Below are 22,522 nucleotides of genomic sequence, written 5' to 3' on the forward strand. Positions count from 1 at the left end.
AGTGTGAAAATGTGAGAGGAAACAAAGCAACATAAGGATGCAGGATGAAGGGACTTGACAAAGAGAGGGGGGACGTGCTTTTTCTTGACCCTTGAATGCACAGTGTTTGCTCTCTTGTCAGATCGAATAATGGTGGACTGTTTGCTGAAAGCAGCAGTGTGAGACCATAGAATATAAAAAACCCATCCCGGTCCCACAGACTCATGAGCTCCATACTAATAGAGCCGGGTGTTTGTCCGGGCTGTTCTCGGGGCCTCCATTGGTTTCATTTATAACAACATGTTTCAGCTGCATTTCACAGTTGTTACGTGCAAATCCTCACATGTAGAAAGGATTTTGCCTGAGAGGAGAATGCTCCCTGAAAAGCTGAAATGGTAATTCCTAAAGAAGTGTTAAATGACTCTTGGTTCTCTTTGTTTGTGACTGATGAAAATGAGACTTCAAGTAGAACTGTGCAAACCTGCATGTTCAAGATAAGCATGCTAGTCTGCATTCATGAAAAGAGGAGAGAGAATGTCTAAGGATTTAATGTTGTTATTGTCTCATCCTTGTAATATTGAACTGAAGATTAGTCTGTGCGGCGAAACAAAGCCAGGATTCAAAAATATGTACAGGTATGTTAAAAGAAGATTACTTCTGAGGATGCTTGCACAATTTGATTTAGACACTCAAACTGCAGGTGTTTTACACTGTATTTGAATCATTATAAAAGCAACTTCTCTGTTTGAGAAAGTGAATTTTACACTGGAAAAATCTTAAAGAACATTTGATGCAAAGTCGGAGACACTCTGGTAGTTGCAGAGATGGACTCTGTGACTTTATGAGTATATTAGAGGCCATGGCTATGCAAATAACATTCAGAAACTTATTTGTGTGCAGCGATTGGATGTACAGTATTACTCTCACATGTAGTATATTCAAATCTATCGTCCAATCATGTCTCATTTTAAAAAATGATTACGCAATTTTATATATGTGGTTCCCAACCTGGGGTCCGGCCTATTTAGTAGCAAAATCTAACGAAATATTCTGCCTCAATCCATATTTGTTGCCGTTTAGCCTTTCAAAAACAACATTTTCATCACGATCAAAAATCTATTTTGGCTCTAACACTATTATAGTAAATTAATTAAAAGGTTACAAAAACAGATATTATTTTTCTGCATTCGCTTGGTGAATCCATCAAGACGTCAATACTTTTTTCATGTTGATGAAACTGACGAGTTATATTGATTAAAGAAAGATGATTTAATAAAAAAACACTAACTCATTTAATACACTAAATCACCCATAAATAGCATTATCATTTGGGCAAACTATAACCAGTATGTTTAGATTTTGAATTTAACTACACTGGTGCAATGGTTGAACAGAAAAACGTATTGCTATACATGACATACTGTAACTATAACAATTATTATCATACAGTTTTCAACACTACGTCTTTATTAGGGAATTTGATGCAACGGTTTAATGATGTAAGAGTATGTAATAGATCATACTGATAGATAGCCTACACTGCATTGAACTGTTATGCTGCTAGACTCAGTGACAATGTAGCGGGCCACGTTTTGTCGTTTTTGTCGCTCGTAGTGTGAATATACTGTAGCTTTAGAGCCTATACTGAATGCAAAGCTTTAAGCCACATAACCTGAACTGACTACAGTCTTTACAGTGGTTATCTTTATTGTTCCCAGAGGGAGATTTGTTTGCAGCCAGGTAAATAAAGTAGTCACACATCATTTAAAAACCCATCAGTTAAAGAAAAACAACATTAACGGTACAATAGCAGTAGTCATGTGTTACATCAACCTACTGTTATATCAACACTAAACCTAGTCTAGGTTGCTAATATAGCAACAGTACTTTTAATTGGTGTACCGTAGTCCCGGCAAGTCTGTTAATAGGAAGTACATGTTACATATTGATCCCCAGGTGGTAAATTAGGTGTTACTCCTCCAACTTGACAAATGGCATTATGTTATAGGCTATACATAGCCTAATTGGCTTTCCATTGGCAGTTATGATAAACAACTAATGATGTTGTATCATCAGTCATTATTAAAAAATACAAAGGCAGCTAGCAACAAAGTGTGTATCTAAAGACGCCTGACAACAAGTGGGTTATATCTCCTGGGCAAATAAATCTCAAAAGACGCCAAATAAACAGTGTTGGTGCTTAATATAGATTGTCAGTCATAAAGTTAGCAGCTTTATCTAATATGGCACACAGGGAACAATGTTGAAAAGGATGACAGCGTTAAAGAGCGCTCACAAGTTGAAGCTCACTGTTAGAGACAGGTAGAGATAACAACTATGATAGTTCCAAAACAAACCTTTGAAAATAACCATAGAAGCGGATCAAATGTGTCAAAAAAGAAGAAGAAATAGCTTCAAAAAGCTGCTCTCTATGGTGGGCTGCCATTCAGAGACCATGGCTGTTCAAAGCTAACACAAATGCACGACCTGGTGTAAGGAGCACAGCACCTGGACCCCGGAGGAATGGAATAAAGTAATAAGATGTGAAGGGGACAAACATGAGAGGCATGCAGAAGTTGCATTGTTGCCTACAGCTCTATCGACATTAACTCTCGCACACTGAATGCCCTTTAAAAAAAGATCAACTCTCTTTAGAAGCTAAATTAAGTGTGAATTAAATCTGTTAGCTGACTATCCCAAAGGTTTCACAAGGCCCCAATAGCGCTAAATATTCCCTCCCTGTAATGAAACACAATGGGCTATTTTGCATATGACTCATTGACCAATGATAACCTTTGAAGTATTACAGAGCAATTTTGCGGTAATTGTAATAGCTTCTGCCAATTACTTGGCGATTTATGGGGCTAAATGTAACCGCTGTATCAGATTGCCCAGCGGTCTAGACCTGCACCCAGTGGCCTATCTTTTTTTCCTTCTTCCCATTTACTTGCTAATATGTAACTCTTCACTGCAAGCCCATGTCCTGGAAAACCAAGATAAGCCCAGGCATGGTCTAGTTCAATTCAGGCAGCAAGACATTCCTCACTATTCTTAATGGGGGAAGGGTTGATCTGAGCTGTGGACATTGCCCTGGCTGTTCCACACATGTTTTTAAGTTGTTTTTTTTGGTTTTTTTGTCTATCAAAAAAATAAATAAAAAATTATTGGTTTATTTTTGCCGAAGACTAATCAAGTCTGTCAAATATCAAAATAATTTCTATTCAAATGTAAATGAGGCTGCTACCCGCGGGGCTCACCTACTCCCAACTTGTCAACACAGGCGGTGTTTAGAGAGTGAACCGCACATCAGCGCATTCATGCCATCGCTACAGGCGACAGGAAGCAGCTTGAAGCCTTGCCCCCACCAATCTTGGGACCAACAGAGCACTTCAATCTTTCATCTCTTCTGACTGCTCTTCCCTCCCATTTCTCAACCAGATGACTTCTCATATCCTGCCTATCAGGCTCCACTTATGGTTGAAAGCAGGTGGTGGAGCCGGGGCGGTGGTGGTGAGAGGGAGCTCGATCCACACACAGAATCCCCAAAGGATTTCATCAGCACCTTTTATGAGATGAGAGCCCTGGTACTCTCAAGACACGCTCCAACCATGTTCATAGGGGGGAATATATAAAATGCAAACCTTCTCAAGAGAGTTTGCTTCAAGCCGTGTAACATTTCCAATTCCCCTCTACTGTATGTATTTTCTTGGCGTACTGAAATGCTGATGATATCAAAATGAAAGGAGCTGTTTTCTTTTTTCCTGGCCTACATCATAGCAGTCTAATCAAAAGAGACACCAGCTTGAAATCAAAGACAAAGCAGTTATCAATTAAACTGTAGTTGATGCCCGGCATCTTGATGCAACATTTTAGCAGTGCCAGCTTCATCTCTGATTATGGGATCGGGCAGCTGGCCCCAAGATGGATGGATGGTGGGTGATTTGCGTGTGTACGTGTGTGAATGTTTGTGCATAAAAAGTGTCTACAAAGGATATGTACCCTGCATTGGGCTCTGATCCTGAAACCCAGGCTATAGCTGGAGAGAGTTGTGACACTCCAGCCTTAGCCCAGCTGTCAGAGGCTTATCGTGCAGCAGGGCTGAGAGGAGCAGCTCCGGCCCACTGCTGGGAGTCAGGGGCCAAAAACACATTATCCAGAGTGATTTTGCAAAATTGAACAAAAGCTCTGCTCCTGTGAAAAGAGAGATGTCACAGCATCACTGACTCCGCGTTCCTGCTGGGGTTTTTTTTGGGGGTGGGGGGTATCAGATTTATCAAAACACAGTCTCATTAAATTGTTTGATATTTTATGGCTTAAAATCAAACAAGACACAAATGGAACGCTCCCTTAAGAGACTTAAGATACCAAAACGTTTCATTTTGCTGAACATTTGAGTTTTCCATTCCATTTTTTACACATTTTTTATCTCGTTCTGTTGCCAGTGCTAGAAAGCTATATGTATTTTATATATCAGGTTTTCTGGAGTTGATGGGACTCTCGGCTGTCAAAACGCAAAACCGAGCACATACATCAACCTGCAAGCTTATTCCACAAAAGAGGGATTTTCTGCAAACCCATTGCTTGAACAACCCCAGTTCTGCTAGACTGATATCCTAAGGCAGGTATATGACGACACACATCATCATCCAGGGAACAAGCCCGGGCCTGGGTTTCTATACTTTCGGGAATTTGCCTTTGCTTTGTTAACCTCGGCTCCACACGCTGACTTTGGCAGCATATTAAGATAGAGGAAGGGAATCATCAAGCAGGGTTTCCCTGTCTGTTTCCTAAAGGGAAAATGAGGGCACATCAATGTGAAAGGGTCTTAGAAGCTTTAGCTATGTTTCACCCAAATGTGATATACAATCACTACTGTACCAGAATGAAAAATATATAAGATGCTGCTATCCCTCTCCTAAATCATTATTTATCATTAATACATTTATGGCTCTCTTTTTCTGTCCCAGCAGACACATCTCAAGCAGTAGAAGATGCTTTTTTGACTAAACAAGGATTATTTAGCAGTAATTGGCACTCAAGAGAAAAGGAAACCACAATGGAGAAAAAGAAGCATAAAATCCAAATGTAATCCAACAAACTTGAGCCAAGGAAACCCAAGGAAAAAGACAGAAAACCCCTCGATTGGCTGATTCAATGCATAATTCATAATATATGAATGAAATTTCGCATCGACATGTTTTGGCTTACTTGCCTTCTAGAATGAGCCAATCATTAATAATGGCTTTTTAATCTTTTTCTGAGAAGAATTACATTGGCTTGGAGTCTGTTAGCTCAAAATGAATGTTTCATCCCTTCACCGATGAGCACAGGTTCTTTCACTTGTTTGGTTAGTCACCTCAGCACTCTCCACATATGCTTTTACTTGCTCTTCATAAACACAATAAGAAAAACTAATTTGCGAATACACTTTGTTGTGTTGAATAGAGACAACAGAAAGCCTGGTGCTGGGTAATACACATTGCAATATAACTGCAATGCAGACCGGTGAGAAATTATAACTCAAAGTTAGCGACTAAGGACATAAGGGACCAGTGAGACACGCAAATCACTCTCCATCTAAAAAGAGCCTAAATCCTCTGTAATTCAGTTTTTCACCCTCAAAGTGAAACAGCTGTTACCCAGGAATAGCTCCTCTAATCAACTTCCAGATGTTTTATCACAAAACATATCTCCATAACAATAAAATGACCGAATACCTAATATTTTATTAGCTGCAGCACAGATGGACTGCGAGGAAAAGCTAACGCCCCCCAGATCTCTTTAAAAGACAATAACTGGACCAGCTATGTAATTTGCTGAGGCCTACAGCATACTTTATGATTCACACTATAGGTCCCAAGGACAGAGGAATGTTATACCCCCCAAGAAAAGTGTAGGGAAGACATTTTCATTAATAACAGGATAGAAACACACAGAGAAACTGCAGAGTCATCACCTGCACTGTGATGGGGATATTATAGCATTCACAAAGTCTATATTAACCTCACAACTGCGTGTGAGTGCATGTTCCCCCTTACTTTTGTTGCACTCTAGCACGTTATGGGGAGAAAGATAATCCCTCCTAACCTGGGATTAGACAGGAGGGGAGACAAGGGAGATGGATTCAAGTATGCACTCAGTGTCACAAGCGATTACACACTGATAACATGGAAGATCTGCACGGCAGATGTTACTGCAGGCCGAAATGGTTGGGAGGATTTATTAGGCGAGGTGCTCACGGTGACCTGAACTCATCTTGTTACACGAAGCAGAAATAACAAACAAAACACGCTTGTTGAGGAGGGCACTGCGGACTTGCACTGGAAACTTGAAAGGAGAAACATTCCTCTCTGTTTCAGGGGCTGCCATGTAAGGAAAAAATTTTCCAGTCAGTAATTTTACCCATTCATCTATGAATCTGAATTATTGATTTTCATACTCTATGCCCATGGGGCCTGCTACAAAACAAATCTCACAAGTGAAATGGGAAGGAAACTTTGGACAGAGCTGTGGAGTTTGACCTTCAGAAGTAGCTTATTTATGAACTGAACAATCAATGATCTTTTGCTGCCTCTTTGTAGCTCAGTGAAAGAAAAAAAAAAAGAGAGATGGTACTGAGTGCCTGGAATGAAAAACAAAGGCCACGGCAGTGTGTCTGTCAGTAGGACCATCCCTGATGCTGACTGACTGCTGGAGGCAGACAGGGATTCTGCTCCACAAACAATTTCCTGGGAATGCAAGGGCTTGTGTGTGCTCAGGTAAGCTCACCTGAATGCACCCGAATCCTCAGGAGACAAGGAGGGGGGGCGAAGTCCACCGATACACGGCAATTAAGTGACTTAAAGACAGGAGCAGCCCCCTCCCCAGCACACACGGATACACAAACATCCAGAAATCAATCGTGTTCTGAGTGAGACACTTTCACCGAGTAATTAAAGAGGTTTCTGGCGCACGACTCTGTTCGTGACTTTGCTATCCAGGTGTGATATTTCTCCAAAACAGACACCCACAAATTAATACATGTACTCTCAGTCCTCTGTGATTATTCATTCAAAGCTTTGACAAGCCTGAAAAATAGCGAGACACACAAGCGGCTCTGAGAAAACATGTCTGCCCCGTTATCTCCTTTTTGGCAAAAGCACCTAAAATAAAGCTGTAACGGCACACAGTGCAAGATTCTAAGATAAAAAAGAAACCGGAGACAGATGAGAAAATAACACACAAAGTCCACAAATTACTTATGATTATATAGTTATAGACTATTACAAAGAATGTGTAGTATAATTTTGATGTGATTTCAGTATAATTATTGAGTTTGTTCTACCCCGTTTTGGTAGAACAAACTTAATAATACTTAAAAATAGCAGTGTTTTAATCACACAGAGAGAATCCGTCTTTTATTGTGACACACACTAATTAAAATGATAAGCATTTTGGGACGTGGCCTAATTGCCATGTTGTTATCTGTGGCGAAAAGCCCATCTGCTGTCTCCATGTAGCCAAGTTAATTGAGTGAAAAAGCAACTTCACTTCAAGTCTAAATTACATAAGCATAATTTATCTAGCTAAACAAAACAATTCACAAGGAGTTTATCATCCTTTATATCAGTTCTTATGAAATCACTTAAAGCAAATCATTATTGCAATCAATAATCACATGGGACTGTGCCAAACAAGGTACAAGAGGAGGTCAGATCCGACATAGATTCGAATTTGGGCTCTGAACACTCCGAGTTTAAATGACACTCCGCTGCCAAGAAGAACTCAGCCCCTGGCAGCTCAATTTAACGGAGCCAAGACTGTTCCCTGCACCGAGACAATCCATCTATTGGAGAAACTATGATCCCAGCTTCAACAGCTAAAACAACCCTGTGGTCAAACTGCCATAAGTATTTGGATTGAGCGTAATGAATGTATTGGCACTTTCCATTTATTCCCGTTGCTAAAAAAACATGCCAAGAGTAAATTAGTGCCCTGCCCCGTAATGAGTTCAGGTTGTAAGTCACTTTATTTTAGGATTGCCAATGGAGCCAGCACAAATCCTATAACAATCAGTTGTGTGGGCACTGATCTCAGGACAGTGAGCTCATCTGTGAGCAGAGGCAAAGAGACAACAAGTAATGTCAGTGACTATAGTGCTCAGATGATTAGTCAAATTATCGATTAGTCTACCAACAAAGTCTACAGTCAGAGTGACATTGGTAAATTGTTAAAATTATTTTAAATTTAAAATCGTGTAAAGTTTGACTCCTCAAATGTGAAGATTTGCTGCTCTTCTCTGTTTAACATAATTAGAAATTAACTGAATATCTTTGTGTTTATTTGAACGTTTTCAAGCAATTTGAAGGCCTCACTTTGCGCTATATGGGAAAATTTGGAGGATTTTTCACTATTTTTGGCCATTTTATAGATCAAATGAATAATTCATTGTTTTAAAAGAAGAAAAAAAAACAGAATAATCAATAGCTACAGCCCTGGTTCCAATCCTGTCTATTGCTATTCTGTAAACACAACCACCATCCTAAAACACATACATACTGTATGGGGGAACATTCAGTCGCAAATATTAATCAGCAGTCAGTCAAAACTGTGCACACGTTCAGAGTTCATCACAGCTGTTAGCAGAAACTCCTGGAATCCCTCTGAGCAGCTGCGACTTGAAAAATAACTTTTCACCCTTAAAAAATTGCCAAGTGCAGTTGGTAAATTTCCCAATGAACTTGAAGTGAGGAGGGGAATGTTTTCCACCGCTGAACATGACACAGTGCAGCTGTGTGCCCGCGTATTCTCCCCAACGCCACTGTTCAAAGAGCTGGAGGCTCCGTCTGGGGATTTAGGGCAGCCACCAGCAAAGCTTAAATCTTATTAAAAAAATGTTCACTGACTGCCTCACACTGCAGTATGTGTCGAATCCTTATGGATGGGTTGTCCAATAAGACCCTTTATCAATTTGTCAAGCCATTTAGGTACCACTACAAGGCACAATTCCCATGCCATGGAACGTGTCTGCCCATTGCAATTTCATGTTTTGTTTTGTTTGAGCACATAACTATGATTGAGGACAGAATATGACTGTTTTGAATCCTCTTATCAAGTCTAAAGGTAAAAGATTGCAGGAAGTGCTGGAAAAAGTGAATCTAATTGCCAGTTCTGGAAGATAAACTACCGGTGAGGGATACAAGCATATGTCATCAAGCATTAAGCAAGCTAGAGAGAGAAAGGACGTGACAGAGGGAGGGAAGTCTGGAGCGATCCATAACAAATAACCCAATTGAGACAATAATAAAGGGACCAAGTGAACCTCGCTCAGCAACAGAAGAGCTCTGCATGGGCTTGGCATTTGCCAGCGGCTCAGGTAGAGCACTTTCATTCAGTATCGCCCCCTGATAAGGAGTTGTCCCCTGCATTTTAGTCACCACTCATTAGCACCCTATCCACCTGTTGTCATTGATGTTAACCTGTCTATTATTCGACTGAAGCCACAGATTAGTCCCGAGTCGAGAGATGAGAAAATGTGTACGGGGGCCCACTGAGGTGCTTGTGGGAAAAGAGGGCCCCTATTAGAGAGGTCCTTTGTGCTCACTCATCACGGCTGAAGGGTAGCAGAAAGGACACACTGTCAGGCACGCTGCTTCTGCTAATCGGCAACACCGGCGTGATTGCCTCAAACCATTCTCGGAGCCTGTGCCTGATTACATATCTACAGTGGAAGGAAGGTCTTCGCTAATTGTTCTACTAATTACTTACTTGCTAAATCAATCATTACTTTCTAAATAAGGAGGCTGTTGCATGGAAAAAATAATGGAGGATCATGGGTGGGGTGCTATAAGACTGATGCTGCACAGTAAGACTAACATGAATGTTCAGATAAAAGGTTAATAAGGTGGACGCGCTGACATGCAGATTTTCTCAGCAGAACTATTGGAAATCAACAGAGCATGACATAAACAAAAGTGATCTATAAATAGTATGTTTTTCTTTCCTTCTCGTTCGCTGCATGCCTATTTTATCGTTTACTCATGCTGAAAAAAGAAACCGTGTGAAGTTATTGTTCTGGAAATGTCTCCCATCTGTGCACACAGCTTTTGCTTCTGTTAAATAAGGCACATTATGAAGCACTCAAGCTTTTCCTTTCCCCTCTTAAAGAAATCACTTTTTTTAAAACTTGAGCATCTTAATGGTGTGAGAGCATAATTGCAAGAGGGCATGTTTAAGTAAAATAAACTTACCACTGTCCTCAATGGAGAAAGAGAAGATGTCATTTGTAGCGTTGTCCCCATCCCTCAGGACATAGCATATGTTCATGTCGTCAATTTCAGCTGAAAAAGAGATACATTTGCATAAATATCCATGATATCCCACTCATAAAAGTTACACCAGTTATTTGGCTGAAATGGCAAGTGGGAAAATCATGTCTAATTTGTTCCTAACAGACTATTTGTCAATACTGAGCCCTGCTATGAGAAGCAGGCGGAGGCCGTGGGATGAAATGTGCCCACTGCATAGTGTCGGGGGAATTTGAAAGGAGAAACCGCCTGGTGACAAGGGCTGTATATCTATTAGCCTCCTGAATGACACAGAGCATAGAGAATAGCTTGATTGTTGGTGCTCCATCACAGCGGTCTGTTTGCCTTCCTGATAGCGTGGTGCAAGACAGGCTTCTTTACGAGTTTCGAATACCCAGGAGAGAGTGTCTTTATTTACTGTCTGTTTATTCTTGAGAGAACTCTTGAAATATTGAACAGGCCTCTTGGGGAAAGCATCTCGCAGTGACTCAGTAAATAAAAGCAGGGGATACATGGTTATTGACTGTACGCTGATGCTGCTACCTTGATACTTAGTATTTACCAAGGTTTACCCAGACACCCCTGTGGTCTGCTTGAAATATAACTCATGTTTGCAAAGCCAGTGGTCTGCTGTGAGCCATGCCACCTATCTATCATCCTGTCTGTAATCCCCTTTTCTTCCCTTAGAAAATATGGCTCTGGTAATGTACAAATCACCATCACTTCTCTCCTAAAGTGAAATACATTAGCACTGTTTGAAAAATGCACTCCCCTAGTGAGATCTGGTCAGCCTGAGGCTCTGGCATACTTCATCTCTGTAAATAGGCAGTCTCTTGAGTGAAAACAAAACCCTTATGTTTGAACTCAGCATTTTTCAGGAATCAGAGGGGAGTACATTTAGCGGTGTGAGTAAATGTGAGTGGGCTCTAGAGAATTAAAAATGGTCTTCAGTGTAGTCAAATTTGAATGTCACAGGATTGCAAAAGATGTTTGAAATGCAGCTCTCTTACCTTGCGTGAAGGTGGTGATGGTGGCATTTCCTTTGCCGAGGTTGATCAGGTAGCCGTGTTCCGGGACGACGGTAATCCGAAAGGTCACAGAGTTCTGAATGCTGTCTCTGTCCTCTGCTTTAAGTGTCTTACTGGTGATCACAAACCCAAGGTGACTGGTCTCCAGAACCCGCAATGTCGGGGCCCCCTTGTTCACCACAATCTGTGGTACCCCGTTATCCACCGGGAGGACAGTGATTTTCATCATTTGGGGCCTTCGCGTTTCAAACACCGTGTCGGGGAAGATGTAGAAGTCTGTGTGAGTGCCATCGGTGACGGTGAAGGAGAAGCTGTCCTCCGCGCTCTCTGTGCCGTCATGCTTGTAGCTGATCATGTTCTCATTCAGGTCCTGCTTTGTGAAGGAGGTGACGGGCCGGGTGTTGTTAAAGAGCAGGCGACCATGAACTGGGATCTGTGTGACTGTGAACTTCAAGAGGCGGTCAACAGTGTCTCTGTCCTCCACTGTTAGCTCAAACGGCGTGATGAGTTTGTTCTCCCCCTCGGTTACCACCAGGCCGTGTATTGTCACCACGGGCTTTTTGTTGTCCACGTCAGTGATGGAGACGCGGAAAGTGCGGAACACGGGGTTGTAGCCATCGGTCACTTCAAATTCAAAGCTATCCATTTTCACTTCGTCGTCAGAAGTGTGGATGTAGTAGACTTTGTTGCCAGCCAGCTGCAGCTGTGTGAAGGATGAGATGGGCATCCCAGGTGTGTCTGTGCACTCCAGGTGTCCCCTCATGGGAGCTCTGGTGATTGTGAACACCAAGTGTTCATCTGGGCTGTTGAGGTCACTGGTGCTTAGCAGGTCTGTTGTCAGAGTAACCCTGCCACCCTCTTTAAGGGATACACCTTTACTGATCACATCTGGGAAAACCATGTCAATGCCACCCACTGTGACATAGAAGTACCTGTCAATCAAAGGGTTGATGCCATCTGTCACATCAAATTTGATGAGGTCGCGAATCCCCTCTTGCCCATTATGGATGTAAACAATTAAACCCTGATCCACTTCGCTCTGTGTGAAGTTCATTCCAACTGTGATGTTTAGCAACGTCCCATAAGGCGTTGCCTTCTGTAAATATCCCTGACCGGGCCCATAGCGGATAATATAAGTCAGCGTGTCGTCCTCAGAATCCAGATCTGTTGCTTTTAAAATGTCGCTGTTTATGACTTTCACGTCACCTATCTCAATTTCAAGGCCGTCATTGATCGCCATCCTCGGGGTCTCATCGTCCACGGGGATAATCATAACTATTACTGTTTTCTCTACGCTGAACTTTCCGTCTGTGAGAACAATATCAAAGCTGTCCTCTGTGGTCTCTGAGTCATCGTGCTCATACACAATGCTGGAGGCCTCCCTGATCTGATCCAAGGTGAAGTTAGAGACGGGGATGGTGCCAGTAGTGAGCTGATTGAGAATAAATCCGTGCTTGGGGGGTTTAGTGATAATGAACGTGAGCTGATCAGGGGGGATATCTGCATCAGCGCCATTCAGAATGGGAGTGTCGATGACTATGTTCATGCCCTCCATAACTACAAACTCTCTCATGTAAATCTCCGGCTTTTCATCATTAGAGGGGATTATGGAGATGGGGAAAAAGTGCCTTTCAGAGAAATTGATGCCATCAGAGCATCTGAAAGTAAACCTGTCCTCCACTGGCTCGACTCCTTTGTGAATGCTTTGAACATAGTAAATGTGATTCCGTCTGATGTCCTTGATGGTGAAAGCACTAATAGCTGTACCGGACCTGGATTTCTCTGAGCCCGGGGCAGGGGAGATATTTTCCACATAGCCTGAAGTCGGCTGCACAATGATTGTACAAAGGAGGTCATCGTTGGCGGTGTCTGCATCATCAGCGCTTATATGAAGAATTTGAATGACATTCTTCTCCCCCTCAACAACAGTGAACTGTGGCCCCACGAAGACCTCCGGAGCCTGGCTGTCCAGAGGAAGAATAGTCACATGCACTCTGACACCTGTGATCTTATTTCCTCCTACAGTCCACTCATCAGACATGTCCGTCAAAGTGAGATTGAAAAAGTCCTCTTTTGTGGCTATGCCTATTTCCCCACTCGTATGAGCATAGACCACAAAGCCATTAATGACATCGGCTTGGGTGAATGTGCCAGATGGGACACCTTTCACCAGAATTTCCCCTAATGATGGTGGGTCCTCCACAATGAAGGTCAAGCGAAGGTCATCTGTATCCTCATCTCTTCCCTGAATGACATTACTTGTGATTTCTGTTGCTCCATTTTCCAGTACATCTATGTAGGAGCCAATTGTGCCAGCTGGGAGATTGATGGTTGGAGTCTCATCATCAATAGGCTTCACATTAATCTTTATAGTAATTGGGACAATGTGGATGCCATCGCTGACATCTATTTGTATGGAATCAACAGTTGATTCATCTCCATTATGGATGTATGAAATTCTGCCATTTCCAATATCCTCCAGGGTGAATGTGCCTCCTCTTGTGATGTCAGTGAATGTAAACTGGATCCGGCCGTGCAGTGGAGGCAGAGTTATAGTGAAGGATATCTGTTTGCTGTCTGTGTCTGTGTCTGAGGTGTACAGCTCGGAACTTGTGATGACGTGTGTGCCGCGTTCGAGCACAGTAAATCCAGAGTTGGTTATTTGAGGCGGCGTGTTGTCCACAGGCTTTAAAAATATAGTGAAAACTCCTTCCACAATATTTCCAGAAACATCCTCCACAGTGTAGCGGAACTGCAAAACATGACTGGTAATTCCAAGCTCAAGGTCAGGCGGTTTGTAAGCTATTTTATGGTGGTTTATTTGTGCCTGAGTGAAAGTTGTGACAACAGTGTTTGGCTTTTCAGTTAATACCAGAGCTCCCAACACAACAGGGTTATTCTCATCTGTATCCGTCGGTGGCTGGATGATTGTGTATTTCAGATCCCGATCCTCTGAGTCCAGGTCGGTGTAACGGAGGAATTTCTTTCGAAAGTAAGTAAGCTGATACTCGTGCACAGTCATTTCCTGAGTCGTGCCGGGGTACAGTTCAGGTGGGACGTCGTCGACGGGGAGTATTTTGATAATGAACGAGCTCTCGCCCGATTGGTTTGGCGGGTCATTGTCATCTTGAACTCGGAACACAAACTGATCCATGACTGTGCCGGTGCTGTGAGGCCCGATGTGCTTGTAAAACAGTTTGCCATCAGTAATATCCTGCTGCAGCCATTCAGTCACCACTTTCTCATACAATTCATCCTCTGTATTAAACTTCCAGGTTGATGGGTCCTCCGGGGCCTCCGACTGACGCAGCAACACCTGCCCAATGGTGGAAAAGGGAGGCTGAATTGTGAATTTTATTGAAGAATCCTCTGAGTCGATGTCTGCCGCACTGAGCATGAGGGAAGAGACGGGCATCATTTGGTTTTTGAATAAAACCAAACCAGTGTTGGCGTTGATTATGGGGGGCTCGTCATCAGTTGGCACAACAGTGATGGGAAACAGAAACTCCACCTCATTTGTGCCATCTGTCATTCTGAAAATAATGTTATCGCTGTATGTGTCGCTGCCGTCGTGTTGATAAATGACCACTCCGGCGTCGAGGTCAGCAGGGGTGAAAAATTTCCTCCTGGAGCCCAGAACGGTCAATTCTCCATGCCTCAGCCCATCAATAACAGTGATTTTGACTTTGTCTAAACTGTCCTCGTCGCTGATTTCCAGACTCTGTGAACTGGACAGAGGCCTGGACTGACCCTCATACAGTAACTGGCCCGTATTCCTCGTCACCACGGGGGCCAACGTGTTCATAGGCTTAACAACAATCATGAAAGCAAAAGGGTCTGACACAGCCCCCTCTGAGTCCACAACCTCAAACTCAATCTGGAAAATCCGCTCAGTGTCTGAATCCACAGGGGGGGGCTTGTAGGCGATTTTCAAGTCTTTGAGGTCTCCTTGGTAGAATGAGGTTATTGGTAAATTCCTATCATCTGTGCTCACTATGTAGCCCTCCTCAAAGGACAGGGTGGATGTGATGTTGAAAATTAATTCGTCAGGATTAGACTCAACATCCTCTGCAGCCAGCATATCCGTGGTTATCGCTGTCATTACAAACTGGTCCACTTCCATCATCATCATTGCAACAAAGCTGGGTTTAGGGGCTGTGTTCTCCTCTCCATCTTTAATCCTCACCAGAATTTGGAAAAATTCCTGCTTGAGCAAATTGCCTTCCTTATCATGTAGCTCCACAAGCATTGGAATGTAATCTCTGTTGGGTGACTTCAAAGCAAAAGTGTGCTGATAACGGATGTTCATTTTAATGAATTCATCACAGTCCACCATTGTCCCAAGGCTGTCCTCATCCACAAGTTTCCCATACCTGGGCAGCACGCTGCCACTGGAGAGGGAGGCTATTTTGCACTGGTGTGCACTTTTATCATAGGTGAATTCTAAAATCCTCCTATCGATGGGGTTACTTGTGCCGAGCAGCTTCTCCACAGAGAGTGGCATGTTTTTGGTTAGCACTTCCAGCTGCGTAAAAATGACCTCCACCTCCATCATAAAAGGTATTATAATGGTGTCCGTTTGGGTGTCATACCTGAGTTGTAATCTCACTCTGTCCCTCGGAGGACTCCTGGAGCCGAAGTGAGAATACTTCACGTCGTTGGGGCCGAATTCACACGGAAACTTTTTGGGAGACAGGTGTCCAGGCCTCTGAGACAAGGGATCATTGTCCAGGACCGTTATGCTGCATCTATCACCGGGCTGAACTTGGATGACCAAATCGTTGATGGGATCAATGAAGACTGATCTACCGAAAGGCACGCGGATCCCATTATTGGCAACCAATATCGTGTCCTCCGACAACTCGGACCTCAAGGCGTATGATAATCCATAGCTGTCAGAAACCTGCGCGAGCGCATCACCTGTCAGAATCAGCGCGAGCAGAACAAAAGCAGCGGCGGTCCCGTGCAGCTGCGGGCGGATAATCCGAGCCATCTGGAGAGTGGAGCCGCAGAGGAGACACGGTGAGACGGGGAACTTTGCGCATACGCCCCTATCAACTAAGTACGGCGGTTAAAGTTGCCAGAGTATAAAATGAGAGTGGGATGATATGACGCACCTATGGGCACTAAGGTGCACCATTCTCTCCCAGCAGCTGTACACTGATAACACAAACTTCATACTCCTGCTCTGCCGGAGTAAGGAGCGGTACGCCCTCCTCTCAGCCGATTGGCTCACATCTCCGCTGGAATGCGTTTGTCAGGTTTTAAATGGACATGGCTCGTGTCATTCTGGGCACACAAAACGATGCCGCGTGGGCTGGACCTCATCAGGTTGGATAAGGTAAGAAAAATAAATGAATAAGGCATTCTTTGGGGCATAAAGCAAGAATTAGTGTGGCCAGGAATGAGATTATGGTCCAAATACATCATTCAACACTGTTGGAGGTTGTTTTAAAATCATCTACATTTGTTCTCTAATCAAAGCTATATTCTCTCCCTCCAGATTATTCCTCACAATAAGGGAAAGCAGTCAGAAGTGCAGCTGTATAATAGAGTCTTCACTGATGATCAAACTGGAGAAAAGCTTTGTCTCCCTCTCGTGGTTTGCGCTGCTGAGGAGGAAGGATGCTCCACACACACACACACACACACACACACACCCTTCACTACCAGCCACACAAATCACGCACTACCCTCGATGTTATGCACATTTTCCACCTTCACCCAGGTCCATCATGGAATTCTTAAGTCAAACAGGTTTTGCATTTCATGCACAGTGCCACAGCATTGTGCTGTGTATTGTTTGACAAGAGACACATAATGGAGTAAAGTCCCTATAGCAGCTTTTCATTGTATGAGGTGAGGGCTATTCAGTTGTCATCCACATCCCAGCTGATGTAGAGGAAGCACTGCAGGGATCTCACTGTTTCCACTGTCTGTGCATCCAATCCATGTGTAACTATAATACAGCTACCTTTCTTGACAGATTTCACCCTGCAAAATAGCCCAAAATCCACCCTTAAAGCATGAGTCAAAAGTGACATTGTCCTATTTCCCGCTATGCTGCTCTCTCATCACACAGGTCCTCCAGGTGTCAGACGCTTCCTCCAGCAGAGCATTCTCCTCTGACTCCTGACAAGCCCAGTCATGATCCGGCCTCTCTCTGCGCCACTCATCTGGAGAGCCGGTGTTGATTAAGAGGACACCCACATAGATGTAGTACAGTACAGCAGGGCAGGTTAAAAACTCAATTCCATAAAAAGTTGGTTTGATTTTGGCACAGTGAGCACCGCTGCACATCTAGATAAGAATCACAGATGTCTGAAAATGTTGAAGGGAGAGGGAGCCATGTAAAACCCTTTATAGTCTCATTACCAGGCCCCTATATGGTGTAATATAATGTATTGTTCACATTAAATGGCACAAAAACCCTGATTTCTCTAACTCAACTGTGTTATTCATTATGCATAGCTACAGACACAGCTGTTCTGTATGTTTGATTTACCCCACAGCCTTTGTATATATTAGATGTACACACATACCTACGCTCTAGCATCCCTAGAGCTGTATATTGCCTGGAAGAATTTGACTTCAACTGTGCTCAGTCCCCTCTGATCCCTTTCAGATGCTTTTCATTCTATCCACAAAGTAGCGGGTGCAACCATTGTGTCTGCACCTACCTATTGTTGCACATTTAATGACATACAAACCGTCTCACAGCTGGCGTGTGTTGAAATCGGTACAGCTGCCATAACAAACTGTGCAGTTGAGTTGCACTGGACACTGTTGACAGGATCCAATTATAAATATAGCCAAGCAAACTGCAAGGCAAAGCCCCCAGGCCTTGACAGCTCCTAGTTACAAGAGAAAATGAAAAAGAAGATGAATAGAACTTTCTGAAAGCAGCGACGGCAGAGAGGGAATTGGATCATACCCAAACCTTCAGGCTTATTTTTGAGGCGAGGGGAAGTTTGATGGTATTCTGTCATGTCACATTTATATCATATTTATTGTAAATGACCAATCCTTCTTAGATGATGGTCTATAAAGGAAGTGGAGATGCCAATCGCAGTCCTGATGTGCAGGTGATTTATTGTGGGGCAAAGATACACATGGTACAGGTGGGGTTCTGGGTGAAATATCGTAGTTCAGCTCACTTTTGAATCCCACTTATAATTAATCAGAATAACAATAGGTAATTTTAGGTTGCTCATTCATTTAAGGCTTTCTCACTGCTCAACACTGACAACAGAATTTTTAAAGCTGTTTGCTCAGGAGCTCATCTAGTTTTTATTTGTAGCTGTTTGCAGTTTGTTTTGCTTCGTGATGACTCTTTTGACAGCTAAATATGCTTGTACCAGCAGTCCAAAGATACCGACTGCCTAGAAGAAAACAATAAAACATATTTACGTTAGATGCAGCCATAATCTAAAAATATCCTGTTTTTCTTGTTGTTTACAGAAAGACTTAACTTTCCATTTCTTCTGAAATGCCCTGCCTTGACATCACCACACACACACATAAACACATACACACACACCAACAAGCCAAACACTGGAAGGCTTGCATTCCCTGCTGTCAGTGTCACCACTGTCATTGTGCCCGGGTTAACACAGATACGCATCATGTAAGGTGCCTTGAGCTCTGAGGAGTGACATCAAGTCAACCTGCTACATGGATAATGAGGTGCTGCTGAATGGACCATCTGTGTCTTCAGTGCTGAAATCTGTTGCCAAGCAAACTCTCAATAATCATTGTTTTCTCTGTATATCTGTACACAGTCTTTAGTAACATTAACAACAATTTACATGCTTATATCATACTTCAGTATTTTGTACTGTTCTAGGGTGACTGAGGTCACTTTACCTTATTTACCTTTAACTTTACATACTGTTTTACAGGCTGTTACACCTCTGTGCATATAAATTATATATACATATTTACTACTTCGCTATACATACTACATTCCTGTTTACACCTCTGTGTACATACAGTATATTACTTCTCATCATGCATATAGATACTACATCCCGTTTACACTCAGTTTTCCCATCTGAAATAAAGTATTCAACAAAATTATCAATTTAAATTTACATTACTATTTTATATTTACTTATGTTTATATTTAAGCCCTATATTTTAACTGCACTATTTTATGCCTTAGATTATCATTTTACTTTTACTTTCCCCTTTTATATATACATATTTGTTCATGAGCATTGTTGAAGGAACCTGAGACCAAAGATTTTCATTACCAATGACTGTATTGCTGGAATTGGCAAATTATATTGATCCTTGAACCTTGCAGCATGGCACTATGGAACTGTGGCTAGAAAACAGCTCTAATGTGGACTGTCTATGTAAAATAAAACAATCAATAATAAAGTAAATACAATTGTCAATACAATTTCCAGATAAAATGTGAATTTACACAGTATGTCTAATCAACTCCAATTCCAATGTCTCCCTCTGGCTAGAAATACTTTTGATAATTGTCTCCTTCAGCGTCACCCCACTGTTTGTATCAGTGTTGCTAAAGTGACTCCATTCTAACAATTCCTTGGACTTATCAGGACTATTTCTGTTGGTGGCTATTCCCCAGAGACTATACAACCCCGGCCTCACTGATCTCATTAAGGCTATTTTAGTTCATTATGTCTCTGTCAGGGACAATTCTTTTGATGGTTGAAGCCAGAATGGTGGCAGCAGCTCCTCTGAAGTCCTCCACTATAAAGGTAAATTGTGTAACCCATAGAAACACGACGCAGAGCCGACCGGCAGCCAAATCCATCTTCCACAGCTTATATTACTCTTGGGATGCTACAGATCTAAAAAGGCAGCGGAACCAGTCAAGTTTAATCATATTCTGCATTTGTGCTCCCAAATTCCCCAGGTGTGTGTGGACGCATGTATTAAGATAACGTATGGCCAGAGCAATCCTGCTGCTTACAAAACAAGTCAGGGCTTATTTCAGGTTATTTACAGCCTGCTTTTAACAAATAGGTTCACCGTTGTGCTTCGCAGAAAACAAATGAGGCAAAAATAAAAATCCAAGGGCAATCAAAAGAAGAGGATTAATAAATTCTAATAATAGGGACACAGATATATATATATATATGTGTGTGTGTGTGTGTGTGTGTGTGCGTGTGTATGAATAAAATGTAGCAGCAAGTTAAAGCTCTCTGACCACACTGTTGACCTCCACTTTAAGCAGAGCATAACCTCAGACGTTAGCGGTTTATCTTCAGAATGCAGGAGTAAAACAACAGAATGAAATGGAGAGGTGCTAATGTGACTAATGTATAGGCATTTAAGCAGAAAAATATTCACCTGTCTTCCGATCTGAAACCTCAAAAACATTTTTTTGTCAGAACATAAAGCTTATTCAGTAACTATTGAATGGGATGGCATTTACAATTGAGAAATGTAAAGGTTCATAGATGTCTTTTTCAAGTAAATTCTGTAAAACAAAAAACAGAAAATACTTCAATAATGTCTGTTAGTCAATAGTAGTATATACGTATATGTCATCGTGAAGAGATAATATATTGATAAATGTAGATTTACATTCCAAACGCAGTGGAAATACAGCATGACACATATATTATTTCAGTGGGCTTTAAATCAAAATGTATATCAATCTTTTTATTGTAAAAGCAATAAACCCGCCTCAAAACCCATCTTCTCTCCTCTGCTTACTTGTAGCCCCCCCCCCACCCCTCTCCCTACCCATTTGTCCGTGTGTATGTATGAGAGTGTGCCTGTGTATGTCGCCTGTTTTTGTCGTTCGTCTCCTGTTTGTCTCACACCGTTTTCCCCCCGAATGTGTTAAGTGTCTTTGAGATCTATAAAAAGCGCTATATAAGTTTAATCTATTATTATTATTATTATTATTATTATTAAACAATAAATTACGCTGCACAAAGTGTTGTGCATGATAGAAAACACTTCACATCTTTTTTACAACCTCCTGGTCAAACAGCGGAGCACTTTCACACTAAGAGGCTGATCCAGGTCCGCTGTGACCAGGGCCGCTATTGAGGTCCTTCCTAACAGCTGCCATCTCCCTGTACAACCAGTCCCCTTTGTGTCAGGATAGGGGGGGCCGGGAGGTGAAGACTTAAACTGATACATACACTCTCACACTGGACTCATACATCTTTAAATTATCTGATCCATAACTACACTACAAATTTACGGTATAATTTGCATTAAATTTTGCACAGCTTGCACTATGTCCACCTCACACACACACACACACACACACACACACACACACACACACACACACACATATATATACAGAAAACATAATCCCGCTTTTTTACTTAAGTTATTGTTTATAAGTATTTTATAATTGATGAAGTATTGCATTGTTTTTTGGGGTTATTTAAGAATAATGCATGAGTTCATAGAATGTTATGTTAGTTTTGAAGACATTAAAGACGTGTGTATATTGTCCAGAAATGCTATAAAACAATTCAAATTAATTCCGGTAAATGTATTGTTTTACAAGCATCCAGTGTCTGCCACAACCTACGAACAAGTGCTCTAACACACACTCCCTCTGTGCTGGCACCAAGTCGAGGTTTCTGACTGTGTGAGACATTAATTGCTTGATGTTGTTGCAGTCTTGTAAGGACACCATGTTACAGAGAGATTTTAATGAAGTACGATGTGTAATGCTGTGAACCAAAAGCCTCTAACAGTGCAAAAACAATTGTAGGCGGCACCACACTGTCAAAACTGCCTTCATTATATTCTAACTAACCTGACTGATGTGGTGGCAGCTAAGGACACAAGCAAAGGCCAACCAACCAGACATTTAACTATTCATCCGTAACTGAAAACTGCGTCTTTGACTTCAGACTTTAATGTTATTAAAAGCTCAAAATCGTGGGCTTCCTGTGGAGATGTGGTCGCCTACAGGCCAAAGGTTACATCATTTAATCGGATTGCTGCCAGATACCCCACAGGCCTTCCTTCTTCTGATGAGTTTTAAAGCGGAGAGGCACTTAACATGTTTGCCCACCCTGCGGGCTGAACTCATTTGTACTGCGCTAAAAGAAAGAGAAATGAGAATTCAGCTGATGGGAGTCACTTGGTGCCATCTGCAAGTTGTCACATCATCAGCAGAAAAAAATTAGATTTATGATTGATTATTTTTTAAACAAAAGTGCTAATTGTGTAGTGTATGACCTTCTGCACTGAGAGGAAATAACTTTGATT

At 42.2% G+C, this 22,522-nt stretch overlaps 1 protein-coding gene across 1 annotated transcript in view; it reads right to left on the bottom strand.

Moving 5' to 3' along the window:
• The window catches only part of frem2b (FRAS1 related extracellular matrix 2b), a 62,838-nt gene extending 46,252 nt beyond the window's left edge, over positions 1-16,586 (bottom strand). The window contains exons 1-2 of the mRNA XM_037775974.1: positions 11,276-16,586; positions 10,209-10,298 (exon numbers count right to left, since the gene is read on the bottom strand). Coding sequence (XP_037631902.1) covers positions 10,209-10,298; positions 11,276-16,286 — 5,101 coding nt within the window. The 5' untranslated portion in view covers positions 16,287-16,586. The remainder of the gene's footprint in view (positions 1-10,208; positions 10,299-11,275) is intronic.
• Between the last annotated feature and the right edge of the window lie 5,936 nt (positions 16,587-22,522).

The sequence above is a fragment of the Sebastes umbrosus genome, chromosome 7 (genome assembly GCF_015220745.1).
Source record: "Sebastes umbrosus isolate fSebUmb1 chromosome 7, fSebUmb1.pri, whole genome shotgun sequence".
NCBI lineage: Eukaryota > Metazoa > Chordata > Actinopteri > Perciformes > Sebastidae > Sebastes > Sebastes umbrosus.